Source organism: Nilaparvata lugens, chromosome X (genome assembly GCF_014356525.2).
Source record: "Nilaparvata lugens isolate BPH chromosome X, ASM1435652v1, whole genome shotgun sequence".
Lineage (NCBI taxonomy): Eukaryota > Metazoa > Arthropoda > Insecta > Hemiptera > Delphacidae > Nilaparvata > Nilaparvata lugens.
Window position 1 is genome coordinate 49,669,653 of NC_052518.1, and position 14,214 is coordinate 49,683,866.

The window sequence follows — 14,214 nt, forward strand, 5'->3', positions numbered from 1 at the left end:
AGTCAGTTGAATTTGTCTCTACAAAGATGGATGAATACAAGGTTCAAATTGAGAAATATGCATCTGAATACAAATCTATCATAAAAGAAAATAATTGTTTGAAAATAAAAATGACCGCCATGGAATCACAACTAAATGAGCTGCAACAGTACACGAGGTCAAATACTCTTGAGTTTCACGAGTAGATATAAACTAAGATTTTGAGGCCACTTTTTTGCTCCAAAACCCCCTCCCCCCTCTCCCCCCTCGTCCATCCCGCCTCCCCTTCCCCCCGCCTGTAGGGTGGGGGGTGTTCTAAAAATAGATTTCCCCTTCCCCCTGCCCAGTGGAGGTGAGGGGGATGAAAAGAGAGAGATATATCTTTCTCTCTCTCTCTCTCTCTAAAAATAGATTTCCCCTTCCCCTTGCCCAGTGGTGGTGAGGGGGTTGAAAAGAGATATCTCTCTCTCTCCCCTTCCCCTTGCCCAGGTGGGGGAAAAAAAATTTCCCTTTTAGGAGGAAAAATTCCCTCTCTATACTGACAGATTAAAGTGAATCCATATTTCTACATCTAATGCTATACTGACAAATTAAAGTGAATGCTAGATGAGGGAAAAAAATCTCTTTGAGAGGGAAAAATTCCCTTGGTGACAGATTAAAGTGAATCCATATTTCTACATCTAATGCTATACTGACAGATTGAAGTGAATTGAGAAATTCTCTCTCCCAGTATAGATGAGGGGTATGAATATGGGAAAAATTCTCTACTGACAGATTAAAGTGAATCCTTCACTCTACATCTATGCTGTCTTAGCCACATCTGCTCTCTCCTTCTTTTACTCGCTCCATCTCTTACTGGCACCCTTCTAAATTCCTTTTTTGCTATTCTCTATTACGAAAGGGGAGTGAAGCAGACAAGGAGTAACTAAGTTCCATTTTGATCGACCGTTCCTATACTGTACTAGTGAAACCACATGCTTCTCTTTGCGATCTTTGCGTTATGAAAGGGGAGTGAAGCAGACAAGGAGTAAGTTCCATTTTGATCGAGCGTTCCTATACTATACTAGCGAATCCTTCTCTCTAATGATATACTAGTGAATCTAGTATAAGTTCTATAATGCCTCATATTATGCTTGCTTTCCAACTGACAGTGAAAAGTTCAATCCCAACCATAGGCATAAAACCCCAATTGGCTTGTTGAAACTCGTTGAAACTTGTGCAGTCAAATTTATTGTCAGTGGCGCGTGCACTCGTGAGCGTGTCCCTCGTCGTGCGCTCTGCAAGGTTCCCCTAGAATAACTCCTGCATTGAAAACCGTTACATGAAAAAATGTCCTCTAGACACGTGCGCTCTGCAAGGTTCCCCTCTCCTGCACCGAAAACCGTTACATGAAAAAATGTCTAGACTGAAATTTGAAGCGACATGTGTTTAAAGCTCATTATACTTCAAATTCCACTCTCCCATAATATGTCATCCTTTCACATAATTTCAGAGACCAAAAGCCTTTATACTCACCGTCTTCATCTTGAAGCAGCATGTGTTTAACCATTAAAGTTCATTATAGTTCACTCTCTCTCATAATATGTCATCCTTTTACAAGATTTATGCAATCAATCATAGTCAAAAATGTCTAGACTGAAATTTGAAGAAGCACATGTTTAAATACTTCACTCTCTCTCATAATATGTCATCCTTTTACAAGATTTATGGAAAAACCGATATAGTCAAAAATGTCTAGACTGAAATTTGAAGCAGCATGTGTTTAAATATTTCACTCTCCCATAATATGTCATCCTTTTACAAGATTTATGCAATCAATCATAGTCAAAAATGTCTAGACTGAAATTTGAAGCAGCATGTGTTAAAGTTCACTCTCTCTCACGCAAGTGTTTACAAGATTTTATGTTTTCGGCCCCAATATAAAGTCTTTATATTGGGCTAGATCCATTTTTTCTGTAATAATTTGGACTATCTGATTTTCTGTAAGGTTATGTTGTTTGGCTTCAATCCAGTTCACGTGAAAAGAAACCCGGGCATATGAGGAAACGATGTCCAGGGCCACTCTGTGTATGAATAAATTTAGATAATCTATGAATGGAGCCGAACATTGCAGTCTCATGACAGTACCCTCTTCAGAAATTTTTAATTGCCTCAGCTATTTCATCACGAACGCTTTTCACAGCGACTCCCATCTCGTTTTTCTTAATAAAATCTCTTATATCATTTTTAGTTGCGTACTTTTCTGCAATTTGATTAATTAGAATAGCAATAGCATCTTTTGTAATGAATTGTTCAATACCCTCCATAATATTAGCTTTTATTGCACTCGCCATTTCAGATAATCGTTTTTCAAACTCTTCCTTTGTTAATGAAGAACTAGTCAATTTCTGCAAAGCAGATTCTAAATATTGCTTATCAATTGACGATGGATGTGTTTCATTTACTTTAGTAAAAATTTCTATACTAAGCTGTTTTAATTTAGTATTGAGATAGTTTCTGTCCAACACCTCCAAATTCTTAATTTTATCCGATATGGCTTTTAATTTCCCATCTAAATAAGCTTTATCAACTTTATTGTTGTTAATACTGAGCAACTGAGATGAAAAGCTGTCTGTTAAAGTTTTCACTTCTCCTAGAGCAGATTCTAAAGTTAGAGTTCTCTCTGCAATAGCTTTATCGATATTAGCACTGAAATTTTGTAATGAACATAGAATATGTTCTCTTTCAATTATGCTCACTCCAATATTCTTTGTATTTTCCGAAACGAGTTTGGTTATTTGCAAATCTAAATAAAATTTCACAGCTTCACTGATTCCTTGTTGATTTATCGATTCGATTATTTTCTGTGTTATCGAGTCAATATCACACGTAAGATTAGCAACAGCAGCCCCAGCACTAGGCGTATCAATTCGACCGAATCGATGTAAAGTCATTGTAACACTAAACAATTAGTTCTGCTTCTTTTAGCTCTTCAATTATAGACGCGATCTCAATATCATGCCCGGTGTTGCCAGAAGCTTTTGAGGAATAGAGTAAATTTAATCTTTCCACTAATTCGTCAAAATTATCAAAGTATTGATAAATTCTATCATGAGAATTATTTTTTGCAAATTTCAATAAACCCCACCCCTTCTTTTTACTAATTTTTTTACTGGGAAATAACTTGAATGATTTGCGATTTAATTCCCTGATTTCGTTTAACATAGCCTCTTCGATCTAAATGTATGCCTGTAAGTGTTAAGATTTTTTTATACTTATCCAGATCTCTCTGATTATAAAGATTCGAGTTTGGTCTCGCACTGAATAATAACTCAAGTAGACCATGTGTTAAACGAAATCTTTCATTATTAATATCTATATAACCGTTATCGAATATTACTTGCTGATTTCCAATATAATACACGTCATCTTTAGAATTGTATGAAATTCCATAACTGATTGAATTATTCAATTTTTCTGCATGAAACGTTTTTAGATATTGTGACAGCACATCATCGTTTCTGCTAGAACCAAGTAAACTGTTTTCAAATTTAGTCGAGCTTAAAAAATTGTCTGTTGAACTCTCATAACTCTGCTCATCCTCCTCATTATCATCAATTTCCATACTCTCTTGTTCCTCTTTTACTTCTTCCTTTTTTGGTTTTACACCATGATTAGAGTGAAAACTAGATTTGTTTTTTCCCAGTTCAATTATAGGTTCTATCAATGGTGATAGAGTTTTCCTATTGTATTCCTCCGATCGCCTTTCAAAATTGACTAAGCTTTTATGCTTGTCTCTGATTACTTTTCTCAATTTCTTAATCTTTTCGATTAAACCAACGTTCTTTCTATTCAGTTTTCTGCTGCTGTATGACAACATGACTGCACAAAGAATTAATCTCTACTGAATGGTAAGAAACGTATCGAGCGAATCTCGGTACTTGCCGCTATTAATCCCACACTCGCTCATAATAGTTACAAAATTATGAGGTTTACGATTCCAAACTTTATGACAAAGTTTAACGAAATCTTTATAAGAAATATCTCCTCCAACATGATCTCTGTGAATTAATTTCAGACTCAATGAATCTATCTTGAAGATTATAATCATATTTGCATTGTCCCTAGTGAAATGTTTCTGTGTAGCTCCATAACTCTGAATTAAATATGCTGTGTCAATATTATGATGTCGTCCCATAGTAAAATATTCTCTTATCTGTGGCACATTGCTCAGTTGTAAGTCATCAAAAATTACTAAGCTATATTCTGGGATACGGTTTGGATGGGGAATTTGGCTCACATCCTCTTTCATGTGAAATCCGATATTTTTCAAACCCTTCCATACCTTCTTGAGAAAAACATATTTTGCTTGATATAAGCTCTTGCTAAATAAGTAAATGTGCTTAAATCTTAAGCCATTTTCAGCAAATACTAAATTAAATAAGAGATTTGTTTTTCCTCCAGCACTGGGAGAAATAATTAACATTCTTGCATTATGAGGTAACAACTTACCATTTTTACAAAATGCAGGCTTTTCTTTATCTGTAATTAATTTATCAAAGTTAACAATTGGTATTTGACTCATGATTACAAATGTACAGAACGTGATCTGATAAGGATAAGTTATCAGGGAGGAGGGTGAGCCACCACATCGGCTTGACAGGCTCTCGCTCGCTCTCCCACAGATAGAAGTTTCTCACTTCAACTGACCCTCTCTTTCCCGCACCCTCTTCACAAGAATGCATCTGTTGCTTGAGCCTTAGCCTTAGCAAATTACGAATCTTTGGATTGAAATGAAAAGCATTTTTGATGAGGAGCTATTATATTTACACCAAATCTTTGACATATTTACACTGAATGGAATGTATTTACAATGAGATATTACAATAGATTATTCTTTATCTAGCAATCCTTTTTTATCACGTTTTAATATTTTTTCAATCAAATACACTTGTCTCTCCGATTCGTTTAATTGTGTTTTTTTAATTTCTTCTGCATAAAACCTACCACTAATTACTTCTCCATTTAGATCTCGCAAGCTATACGTTACAGGTTGAGAAGGAAATATAGAATGAATTACAAAATACTCTGCGCTCCAGTTTATGTTATAAGATTTATCAAAAAGAACCCTTTTCTTTGAGATTCGTACAACATCTCCTAGCTTAAATTTCGGTTTTGAATTTTTCAATTTATATCGTCTATTGAATGCAGAATTCAATGACATTAAAACATGATTACGATCTTTCTTCCTCACATCCTTAGGTTTCATTCTAATGGATGAATGCGTTGTTGCATTATAATCACGAACTAAACTGTCTAGTTGCGATATCCAGTTTTTGGTTCCATGTTCAGTTAAATATCTATAAATTTTTGCTTTAAGTGTTCTATTAAACCTTTCAACTATGGAGGCTTTCTTATCACTAAAAACATGGTAATGTTTAATACTATATCTATCTAATAACGCTTTAACTTTTGAATTAAAGAATTCTGTTCCCTGATCTGTTTGGAACAGCTTAACTCCCTTATTTTTAGAAATAATTGGTTCGAGAGCGTTAAATACAGATTGGCTTGCCTTGTCTTTTAATGGTACACAATATGCAAATTTTGAAAAACAATTAATAACAGCTAAGATATATTTATAACCCTTATTAAAACGCGATAAACTTGACATCTCAATAAGGTCGGCTTGAAGCAGGTCTTTTTCACTTTTCAGTTCATATTTGCGAGTGGCATAGTTCACACGCAGCACGCTATGAAGCTCTAAAGCTAGCTTAGATCTAATAATATTCATGATATTTACAACAGTCAAATCAGTGGTGTTGGATGATTGTCACGGAACATACTGAGCAATCAGTTAGAGTGTTGTGGGCACTCTATAATGTCCAAAAGGGAGAGTGTCAACAGCGTTCTCACCAATGTACCTCTTATCATCATAAGGACTCAAACAGATTTTTGCACATTCAACCTGATACATGGTGTGGTGGAACAAGAACTAATAACCAATTCATCAAAGTCGACAATAGCTAATCCATTTTTATTTATTTTTTTATTTTTTGAAATATCTTTCTCTTCTACCATAATATTCTATGTTGTTAGTATGAAGACTTCCTTACTACTGTTCAATCAATTATATGTGTACATACTTAATCAGACTAAACTGGCTTCATATATTATTCTAACTTACACATAGCTTTACAACTAGAGTAGCTTGGTTTAATTCAATAAATCAACATAGAATGAGAAACATTATACAGCATTTATTTTTGATAATTCTTTACATAATTCAAGTATATAGTTTACATTCATTAAATATGGTATGCAATAATCAAAAATTTGTACAATATCGTCTTTATTTTTCAAACTTTTGTCAATAGTTATAATAATTTTGCATTTATTTATTTGTAACTTACAACTAATACATTTATTCCTTAAACCTCTACAAGTATTACTATTATTATTATTACAATTAATTTTCACATTCAAAGCTTTTAGTATTTCATAGTTTTATTCTCTCCTCAATTAACAAGTTCATCATAATTTCTGTAAAAAAGTTAAAGTTATAGTTTGTACAACATTGCTGATTCGCCACACATTTCCATAATTTCAAATGTAAATCTTACACTATCAATGTTTTTATCTGTTAACCTATCATCAATGAAATAATACATTTGAATATTCAACCAACCCAATGAATTACAATAGCAAAATTCAGGAATTTCCTTCAATTCACATCTTCGATGTCTATCAACTATATTCTTATTTATAATATAACATACGCTTATATGTTCTGACTTCTGTTCTTCACTTTTACCAGGTTTTATAAATGTTAAATGTTCCTCAAACGTTAGTCCTTCTTTTCCGAAATTATTCAATTCTAATATTGTTTTGTCAATAAGTTCGAAATAACAACATCTATATTTTTCATCGATTTTATTCGAAAAATAGTTCTTATCAAATTAAATTGAATCCATCTCCAATCTGAAATTAAACATAATATGTAATCTTGTTCTACCCCACTCTCATCTGAACAAATAAATAAAAAATTCCAGATAAGTTCATTTAATTGTTCTTTTGTTAAATGTTTATTTTTTTCTGTTATACATTTTTTAATTTTATCGATAGACTCTTTAAGATGTGCACAATCACATCTCCATGAATCGGGGCAATCTTTTTCCCTGTAAGCATCATATGATGTACTGTATAAATCACAAACTGAAATATGATTATAGTTATCACTATGCCAAACTCCTAATTTTTCATAGTCTCTCACAAATGTTAGATATTTTATATTCGTCCATCCTTTTTCTGCTAACTGGCCCAATAATTGCTGATGCGTCTCCAATAGTTCAGTTAGTTCACAACGATAACTTTGTATTCTCGCCATTTTTTCTAAAGAAACAGAATCATATTTACGTAATTCATTAAAATGCCTATTTATAATATATACTGAGCTTATATATTAATCAAATGTTACTGTCTGACAGGTCGCATCTTGAAAAATATTAAACTGAAAGTTGGAATGATCAGCGTATATAATCAATTGTAAAATATTTACTTAGTTAGTAATTGACTCTTATCTATCCAAGACGGTTCACTAAAACCGAGCCACTTTACGAGATAATGCTTTCCAACTTTCTTTAATATTCTCTCTACAAGATAAACTTGCATTTCATCTAAAGTTAACTCTGATTTCTTTAATTCTTGTTCATAAAATTTACACAGAACCTTTTTGTGACAATATAATGCTTGTGAAAATCTGTGCTTTGCATGATTGTGAGCCAATGGATAAGAGATGCTTCGTTCTAATATATATGGATATATGTGGAGCATTCAACTTATATTTAAGAGGCAAATTCTCTAATATGGTGACACCTAAACATGGAGTCAAAGCAAAGCTGGCTTACCTATTGGACAGTGGAAGTGATATGTCTCGAAAGATTCTACAAGTGCTTGGTTTCTGTTCCAAGGAGAATATAAAGAAGACTATAATGTGATAGTAGATAACAATAAAACTGTTGGGATCGATTGCTTGGCTTGGGTTAATAATAATGTGAGAGTAAAAATTTATAATAAGTTTGTATGTCAAATCACAAGCCCTGCTGTAAATAACCAGTTAGCTAACCATATTGTAGGCTTTATTCCCTGTGCAGATGCAAGATTACAGGAAACCTTTACCTCTGATGCAGCTATAATGCATGGTATTACACGTTTGGAAGCTACAATCTATAACTATAGTTTAACAAATAGAGACAATAGCAAAATCTTTGACCCTATTCAAGATAGCTTGTCACTCTTGAATGATAGTAGAAATTATTTCCAAAATGTCCCAATTTATTCTCTGTCCTCGGCTAAAATGTGGAGAAAACTGACAGATAATTTAAAAAATAGTTGTTGTTTGGTCTATAATGATCTTCTACAGTATGTTTACTGGGGAAATAGCAATACCAAGAAATTGACTGGAGTACAAGTAAAGATCCCCACTGAGCCACAACATAGAAATAAAATAATTTCTTATGTTATTTCTGCATTCAGTTTCAATTTACTAGCTATAAATTATGTAGAGATTTTTGAGGATCCATCAAACAAAAATAATATCAGTTTCTCACAAAAGTGCTATATTAAGAGTGGCGAGACATATTTCTCCAAGTCAACCACAGTTTTCTCTACCATATCCAAAGTTGTTGAGCTAGATGAGTTGGGTCTTGTAGCAACAGCTAACTTGATACCACAAGTCTTAAGAAAACGAGCAAACATGACTTGTAAGCTTCTCCCATACCCTGTTAAAGAGATACAGCCCTTGTCTCCTATCAGCCAAGAAGTGTAAGCTAGATTTGGATGAAATTGATCTAAAACGGAGGAAAACTGAGTTTTTTGAAACCACACAGTCATTTATGGTACAGCATAAGCAGCTAGAAGAATTTGAGGAAGAAATAGAAAATTTGAGAGAGGAACTTGAGCCATATTTCCATTCACATTGGCGAAATTTTGATCTAAGTGGAGTGTACAATGTGACTGCATTTACTGTAAATAATAAAGGAAAATTTGCATATGTAGGTGTTTTAGGAGAAAAGGAAGGTTCGAAAAATGTTTACTTTGTAAAGGGGTGCCATAAAAATGTTTCTATTAATGCATACAATGCAAGAGAAGACCTTAAGAAAGAGGGTTATTTTGTAATGCCTTACACTGACAAAAAAGAAATTATTTGTCTACCAAGGGAAGAGAAAATTTGTGTAATTACAGTCAATGGTATGACAAGCTATAATGGTCATACATTTCCTAGAATAGAATCACTTAAGTTTCTGTCAGATGTATGGAAAAACTTGGAAGACACTCCCTTCACACAAAAAGAAGTGGAGCAGTATAATAACATCACAATGCTGGAAATTAAAGGGAAAGTAAAAGTAGGACGGTGTAAAAGATTAGGAGAGTTACCAGAAGGTATAGAGTTAGTCATTACTGCTAAATGAGTGGAGGAGGAGGACAAAGGAGGAGAACAAAGGACAATTTTTGTCCTCGGAGAAGAGGAAAATTGTCCTCGGAGGACAGTTTTTGTCCTCGGAGGGGAGGATTTTTGTCCTCGAAGGATAAAATTGAAGTAAAAATGAACTTACATGTGTTGATTTCACGAAATGACAGCTATCTCCTCGCCTATGCTTCTCTCAGTTCAGGTAGCTCCTCGACTGTGCTTGTCTCAGCTCAGGTATTGTCTCAGCTTAGTTATCTCCTCGGCTATGCTTGTCTCAGCTCAGGTATGTTTCCCTCACGAGAGCTCAACTGGATATGAGGTTCGGAACTCGAGTTGAGAGGTGAGAAAATGCTGTGAAAACAATGAAATATTTAATAACTGTACTGAAATCAATCGAGAATGCTATTCAAAATATGTTTGAGTGAGCCCTATGTTGAAATGGTGTGAAATATTTAATAATATTAGAAATCAATCGAGAATGCTATTCCTCTATGTTGAAATGCTGTGAAATATTTAATAATATTAGAAATCATTCGAGAATGCTATTCAAAAAAGTGAGCCTCTATCTTGAAATGTTGTGAAATATTTAATAATATTAGAAATCATTCGAGAATGCTAATATGTTTAAGTGAGTTGACATGGGGTATTTCAGCTTCTAGCAGGTGTTTTCACTGTCCCATGCAGAGTTCTAGACGAGATTTTTTTTCCGTCTTCTAACACATGGATGCTATTCGAAAAATGATCGAGTGTCTTATAGGAGAGAGAATACTTACAAACCGATAACGATGTGGGAGCACGTGTTGTTGAGGAGAAATTTGAATTTTTTTTGCCTTGTAGCACACTTCGCTCTCGCTCGCACGAGCCTGGAACAGAGAGAGAAACGTATGCTATATAAACAGAAGCAATGAGAGGAAAATTATCATTTACATCAGAGACAGATTCGAGTATACTTCACGATGAGTTCTCCATCATCTTCATACATCTTACCAGACAGCCCACCACAGTGCATCCTCAACTACTGGGAGCAGCAGCAGAAAGCTCGCAGCTCGGCTGCCACCTCCGCTGCCACAGCTGCCGCCTCCGCTGCCTCCCCCGCCTCCTCCTCCGCCTCACCCCTGAAGAGACAGGGAATCTTCGTTCAACGAGAGAGGGGTGAGGAGATCGTGATTCCGGACAGTCCTCTGCCACAATCTACACTGGCTACCTGGGCGCCGCGGCGTGCGGTGCTGTCAACTCAACCCAGCAAGCAGCCGGTGAAGAGGAGGCTAGTTTTCGAGGACAAGGGCGTGCTCACTCAATCAAAGGTTAGTTTCAACAAATATTATTAACTTGTGTATGCACAGATTTTTTCCGTGATTGATTGTTAAAAAATCTGTGCACATACAAGTCTTTGATTATTTGATACGAATATTATTTGAAATGATTAGAATGCAAGGAAATATTATTTGAACTGATTAGAAATGGAATATTTCCTTGAAGTGATTAGAAATGGCATTATTGTTTAAAGTACTCGATCATCCAACAATGTTAGCAATATTTCCTTGAAGTGATTAGAATGCTAAGGAAATATTATTTGAACTGATTAGAAATTATTGTTTAAAGTAATCGATCATGCATAAATGTTATCAATATTTCCTTGAACTGCTTAGAAATTATTGTTTAAAGTAATCGATCATGCAACAATGTTAGCAATATTATTTGGAGTGATTAGAAATTGAATTATTGTTTAAAGTAACCGATCATGCAACAATGTTAGCAATATTTCCTTGAAGTGATTAGAATGCAAAGGAAATATTATTTGAAGTGATTAGAAATGGAATTATTGTTTGAAGTGATTAGAAATTGAATTATTGATTAAAGTAATCGATCATGCATAAATGTTGCCAATATTTCCTTGAAGTGATTAGAAATTGATTGCAAGGAAATATTATTTGAAGTGATTAGAAATTATTGTTTAAAGTATTTGATCATGCAACAATGTTATTTCAATAACTGATATTACTCACTTTATGCAGAGAATGCCAATTCGATGATGTCGAGTTGAGATTATGACAATAATCTGATGTAGAGATCAATAATCTATCAATCAAGTTCTCCCTCTCTCTCTCTCTCTTGTATGATTTGATGATGAAAAATCTGAAACAAATAAGAGACTAATGAAATATTTTTTCAACAGAAGTGTGCCGGAAGAGGACAAGAACTCATCCATGGTGCCGCTGATGAAGGAGGTGCGACGAAGGGAGGAGGAGGAGGAGGAAGTGGAGATAGAGAATGAGATGGAATCGGAGAGCTTTCTAAGATTATTAAATAGCCGCACCGAGAAGCCATGGACGCCTCTGCGCGAGCTGGAAGAGGGGTTGCCATATCCAATATGTGACGTGAGAGAGGCGTCCAACCAGCACGGGTGGCGAATTGTGCTCAAAATCCGGGTACCCGGACTAAGAACAACAGATGTTTATCTTCCAGAAAGATTTACCCGGATTTTGAGCACAAAAGATATTGAAAATTTTAAATTAAAGTGCAAAACTTTATCTCTGTTTGTAAAGCATGTTAATGCTTTTATGACCGACATAAAAATTGTTAAATTCTAAATTAGCATTTAACAATTCTTATGTCGCTAAGCATCTAGCATTAACATGCTTTACATGTTATTATTATGTATGTGTGAAAGTAGTGTTCAATAAATTGTAATATTGTTTCTATAAAAATTGTTTTCAATTCTTACCTGTTGTTGTTGTTGTTGATAAGTTTGTAATGAATAGTAGAAACACACAGAAGAAGAAATGGTTCACCTGCTCTGTTGTGAATGATATTTAAATAAGGTGACTGGGTCTTTTATAGTTTGTTGTGAGCATGCTCAGTAGTCTTTACCGCTACACACACACACACACACACATACACACACACACACACACACACACACACACACACACACACACACAGCCGTACAGCCAAGCGGCGCTGGCTTCTCGCTCGCTCCCTCCTACATCTGTTTTGGCACGTGTTCCTGCAGATGTGGGTGGGCGCGCAATGCCAGCATCATTTCCCCCCTTTTCAAATCGCATTCACCTTTCAGATTATTTGCTATTTGAAATAATATTCTTATCATTCAAGCAATGTTATAAGCACATAGCAATCTGATACATGGTGTGAATTCATTTCCAACTCGATTGAAAATTAAACCAATTCAACTCAATTCAAGTTGGTGTATTGATTAATTAACCTCAGTTAATGTTCAACCATTGAGTTGAAAGGTAATGAAAAATGGTATGTAGGAGAAAGCAGAGTTCCAGGAAACGGGGTAAAGGAATCTTGAGTTCAGCGGCAAGAGTTTTTAAAGGTGTGTCAGGTTTGGCAGGTAATGTGACATCAACTATTTTAAATAAGGTAATTGATAACCTGGGAGAGGAAATTCATATTCCAGGATACGAGTATTGTGGGCCAGGAACAAAGGTTAATGAAAGGTTAAAGAGAGGTGATCAAGGTATAAATTCATTAGATAGAGCTTGCAAGGTACATGATATAGCGTATACGCAAAATAGCGATAATAAAACTCGAGCGGTAGCTGACAGAGCTCTTGCAAACGCTGCATGGGACATTTTCAAAAATCCTCAAACACCCCTTGCCGAGAAAGCACTTAGCTATCTTGTTACAAACGTCATGAAAGCTAAAGCGGCGTTTGGTGGGTCTTTGAGAAAGAAGAAGAAGAAGAAGAATGAGAGGAGAAGTTATAGTAACGATATTAGACGCAAAGCTATAGCTCAGTTGAAAAAGCATATTGCAGGAAAAGGCTATTTTTTAAAGCCTTTTCCTCAAATAACTAGTGGAGGGAGAGTTTTAATTCCACCCCTACCCCCATCATCGTATGGAGTGAGTTTATTCCCTCAAAAACAAGTTAAGAAACGTAGAACAACAAAGAAGAGTAGGAAGAAGACAAAGAAGAAGGTATGAATATTGAAGGAGAATTGAGTAATTATGATTTGATTGATTGGTCGAAATTATTACAGATTCAGCTAAGAGGCATATATATGCTAGATGCATTACCCAAAAAAATTCTAAAAAACGAGAATGCCATTGTGAATTTAGCAAGGGAAAGCGAGGATGGCACACATTGGGTAGCATATAAGAAAGTTGGCTCTAATGTTTGGTATTTTGATCCAATTGGAAATTTACAACCTCCATACGAATTGGACAAATATTGGAAAAAAGAAAATGGAGTAAATATATTTTATAATGTAGAGCATATGCAACCATTAAATAGCGATTTTTGTGGTCATCTTACATTATTGTTTCTTGCAAATCAGTTGTAATTAAGTGTTTGTGCTGAACACACAAGATGGTTGTTATTATATTAAGATCTAACACGAGTAACCTCTATGAACATTTACAAGAAATTATAGAATTGGATAAAAATCGTGAATGGGAAATTGGATTGATTAATTTTTCTAGTTACAATAGTATTGCAAACATTAACAAAGGAACAAATTCCAGCTTCAAATATGGCGATAGATTAATCGAGTTGGATACCGGTGCATATGAAGTTGAGGATATTATAAAATCTTTAAAGAATAAATTGAATATTGATGGGAAGAAGAATAAACTTATTATACGTGCAAACGCAAATACTATGAAGATTGAAATTCATTCTGATAAGCCTATTGATTTAACACATTCTGATTCGATTGCTAAGATACTTGGTTTTGATAATGTTGTTTTGCAGCCAAATAAATGGCATTATTCCAAACATTTGGTTAACATAACAAGCGTTGACAGTATTGTAGTTGAGTGTA

General features: G+C 34.7%; 2 protein-coding genes across 6 annotated transcripts in view; both read left to right on the forward strand.

Annotated features, from left to right (window-relative positions):
* LOC111054814 (extended synaptotagmin-2-A) overlaps window positions 1-14,214 on the forward strand; it is a 114,306-nt gene that overhangs the window by 70,086 nt on the left and 30,006 nt on the right. The gene's annotated exons all lie outside the window — the stretch shown is intronic.
* LOC111054813 lies at window positions 9,243-12,104 on the forward strand. Its single transcript, XM_022341913.2, has 2 exons — window positions 9,243-10,728; window positions 11,601-12,104. The coding sequence occupies exons 1-2, from the start codon at window positions 10,381-10,383 to the stop codon at window positions 11,697-11,699; spliced, it is 447 nt and encodes a 148-aa protein (XP_022197605.2). The 5' UTR covers window positions 9,243-10,380; the 3' UTR covers window positions 11,700-12,104.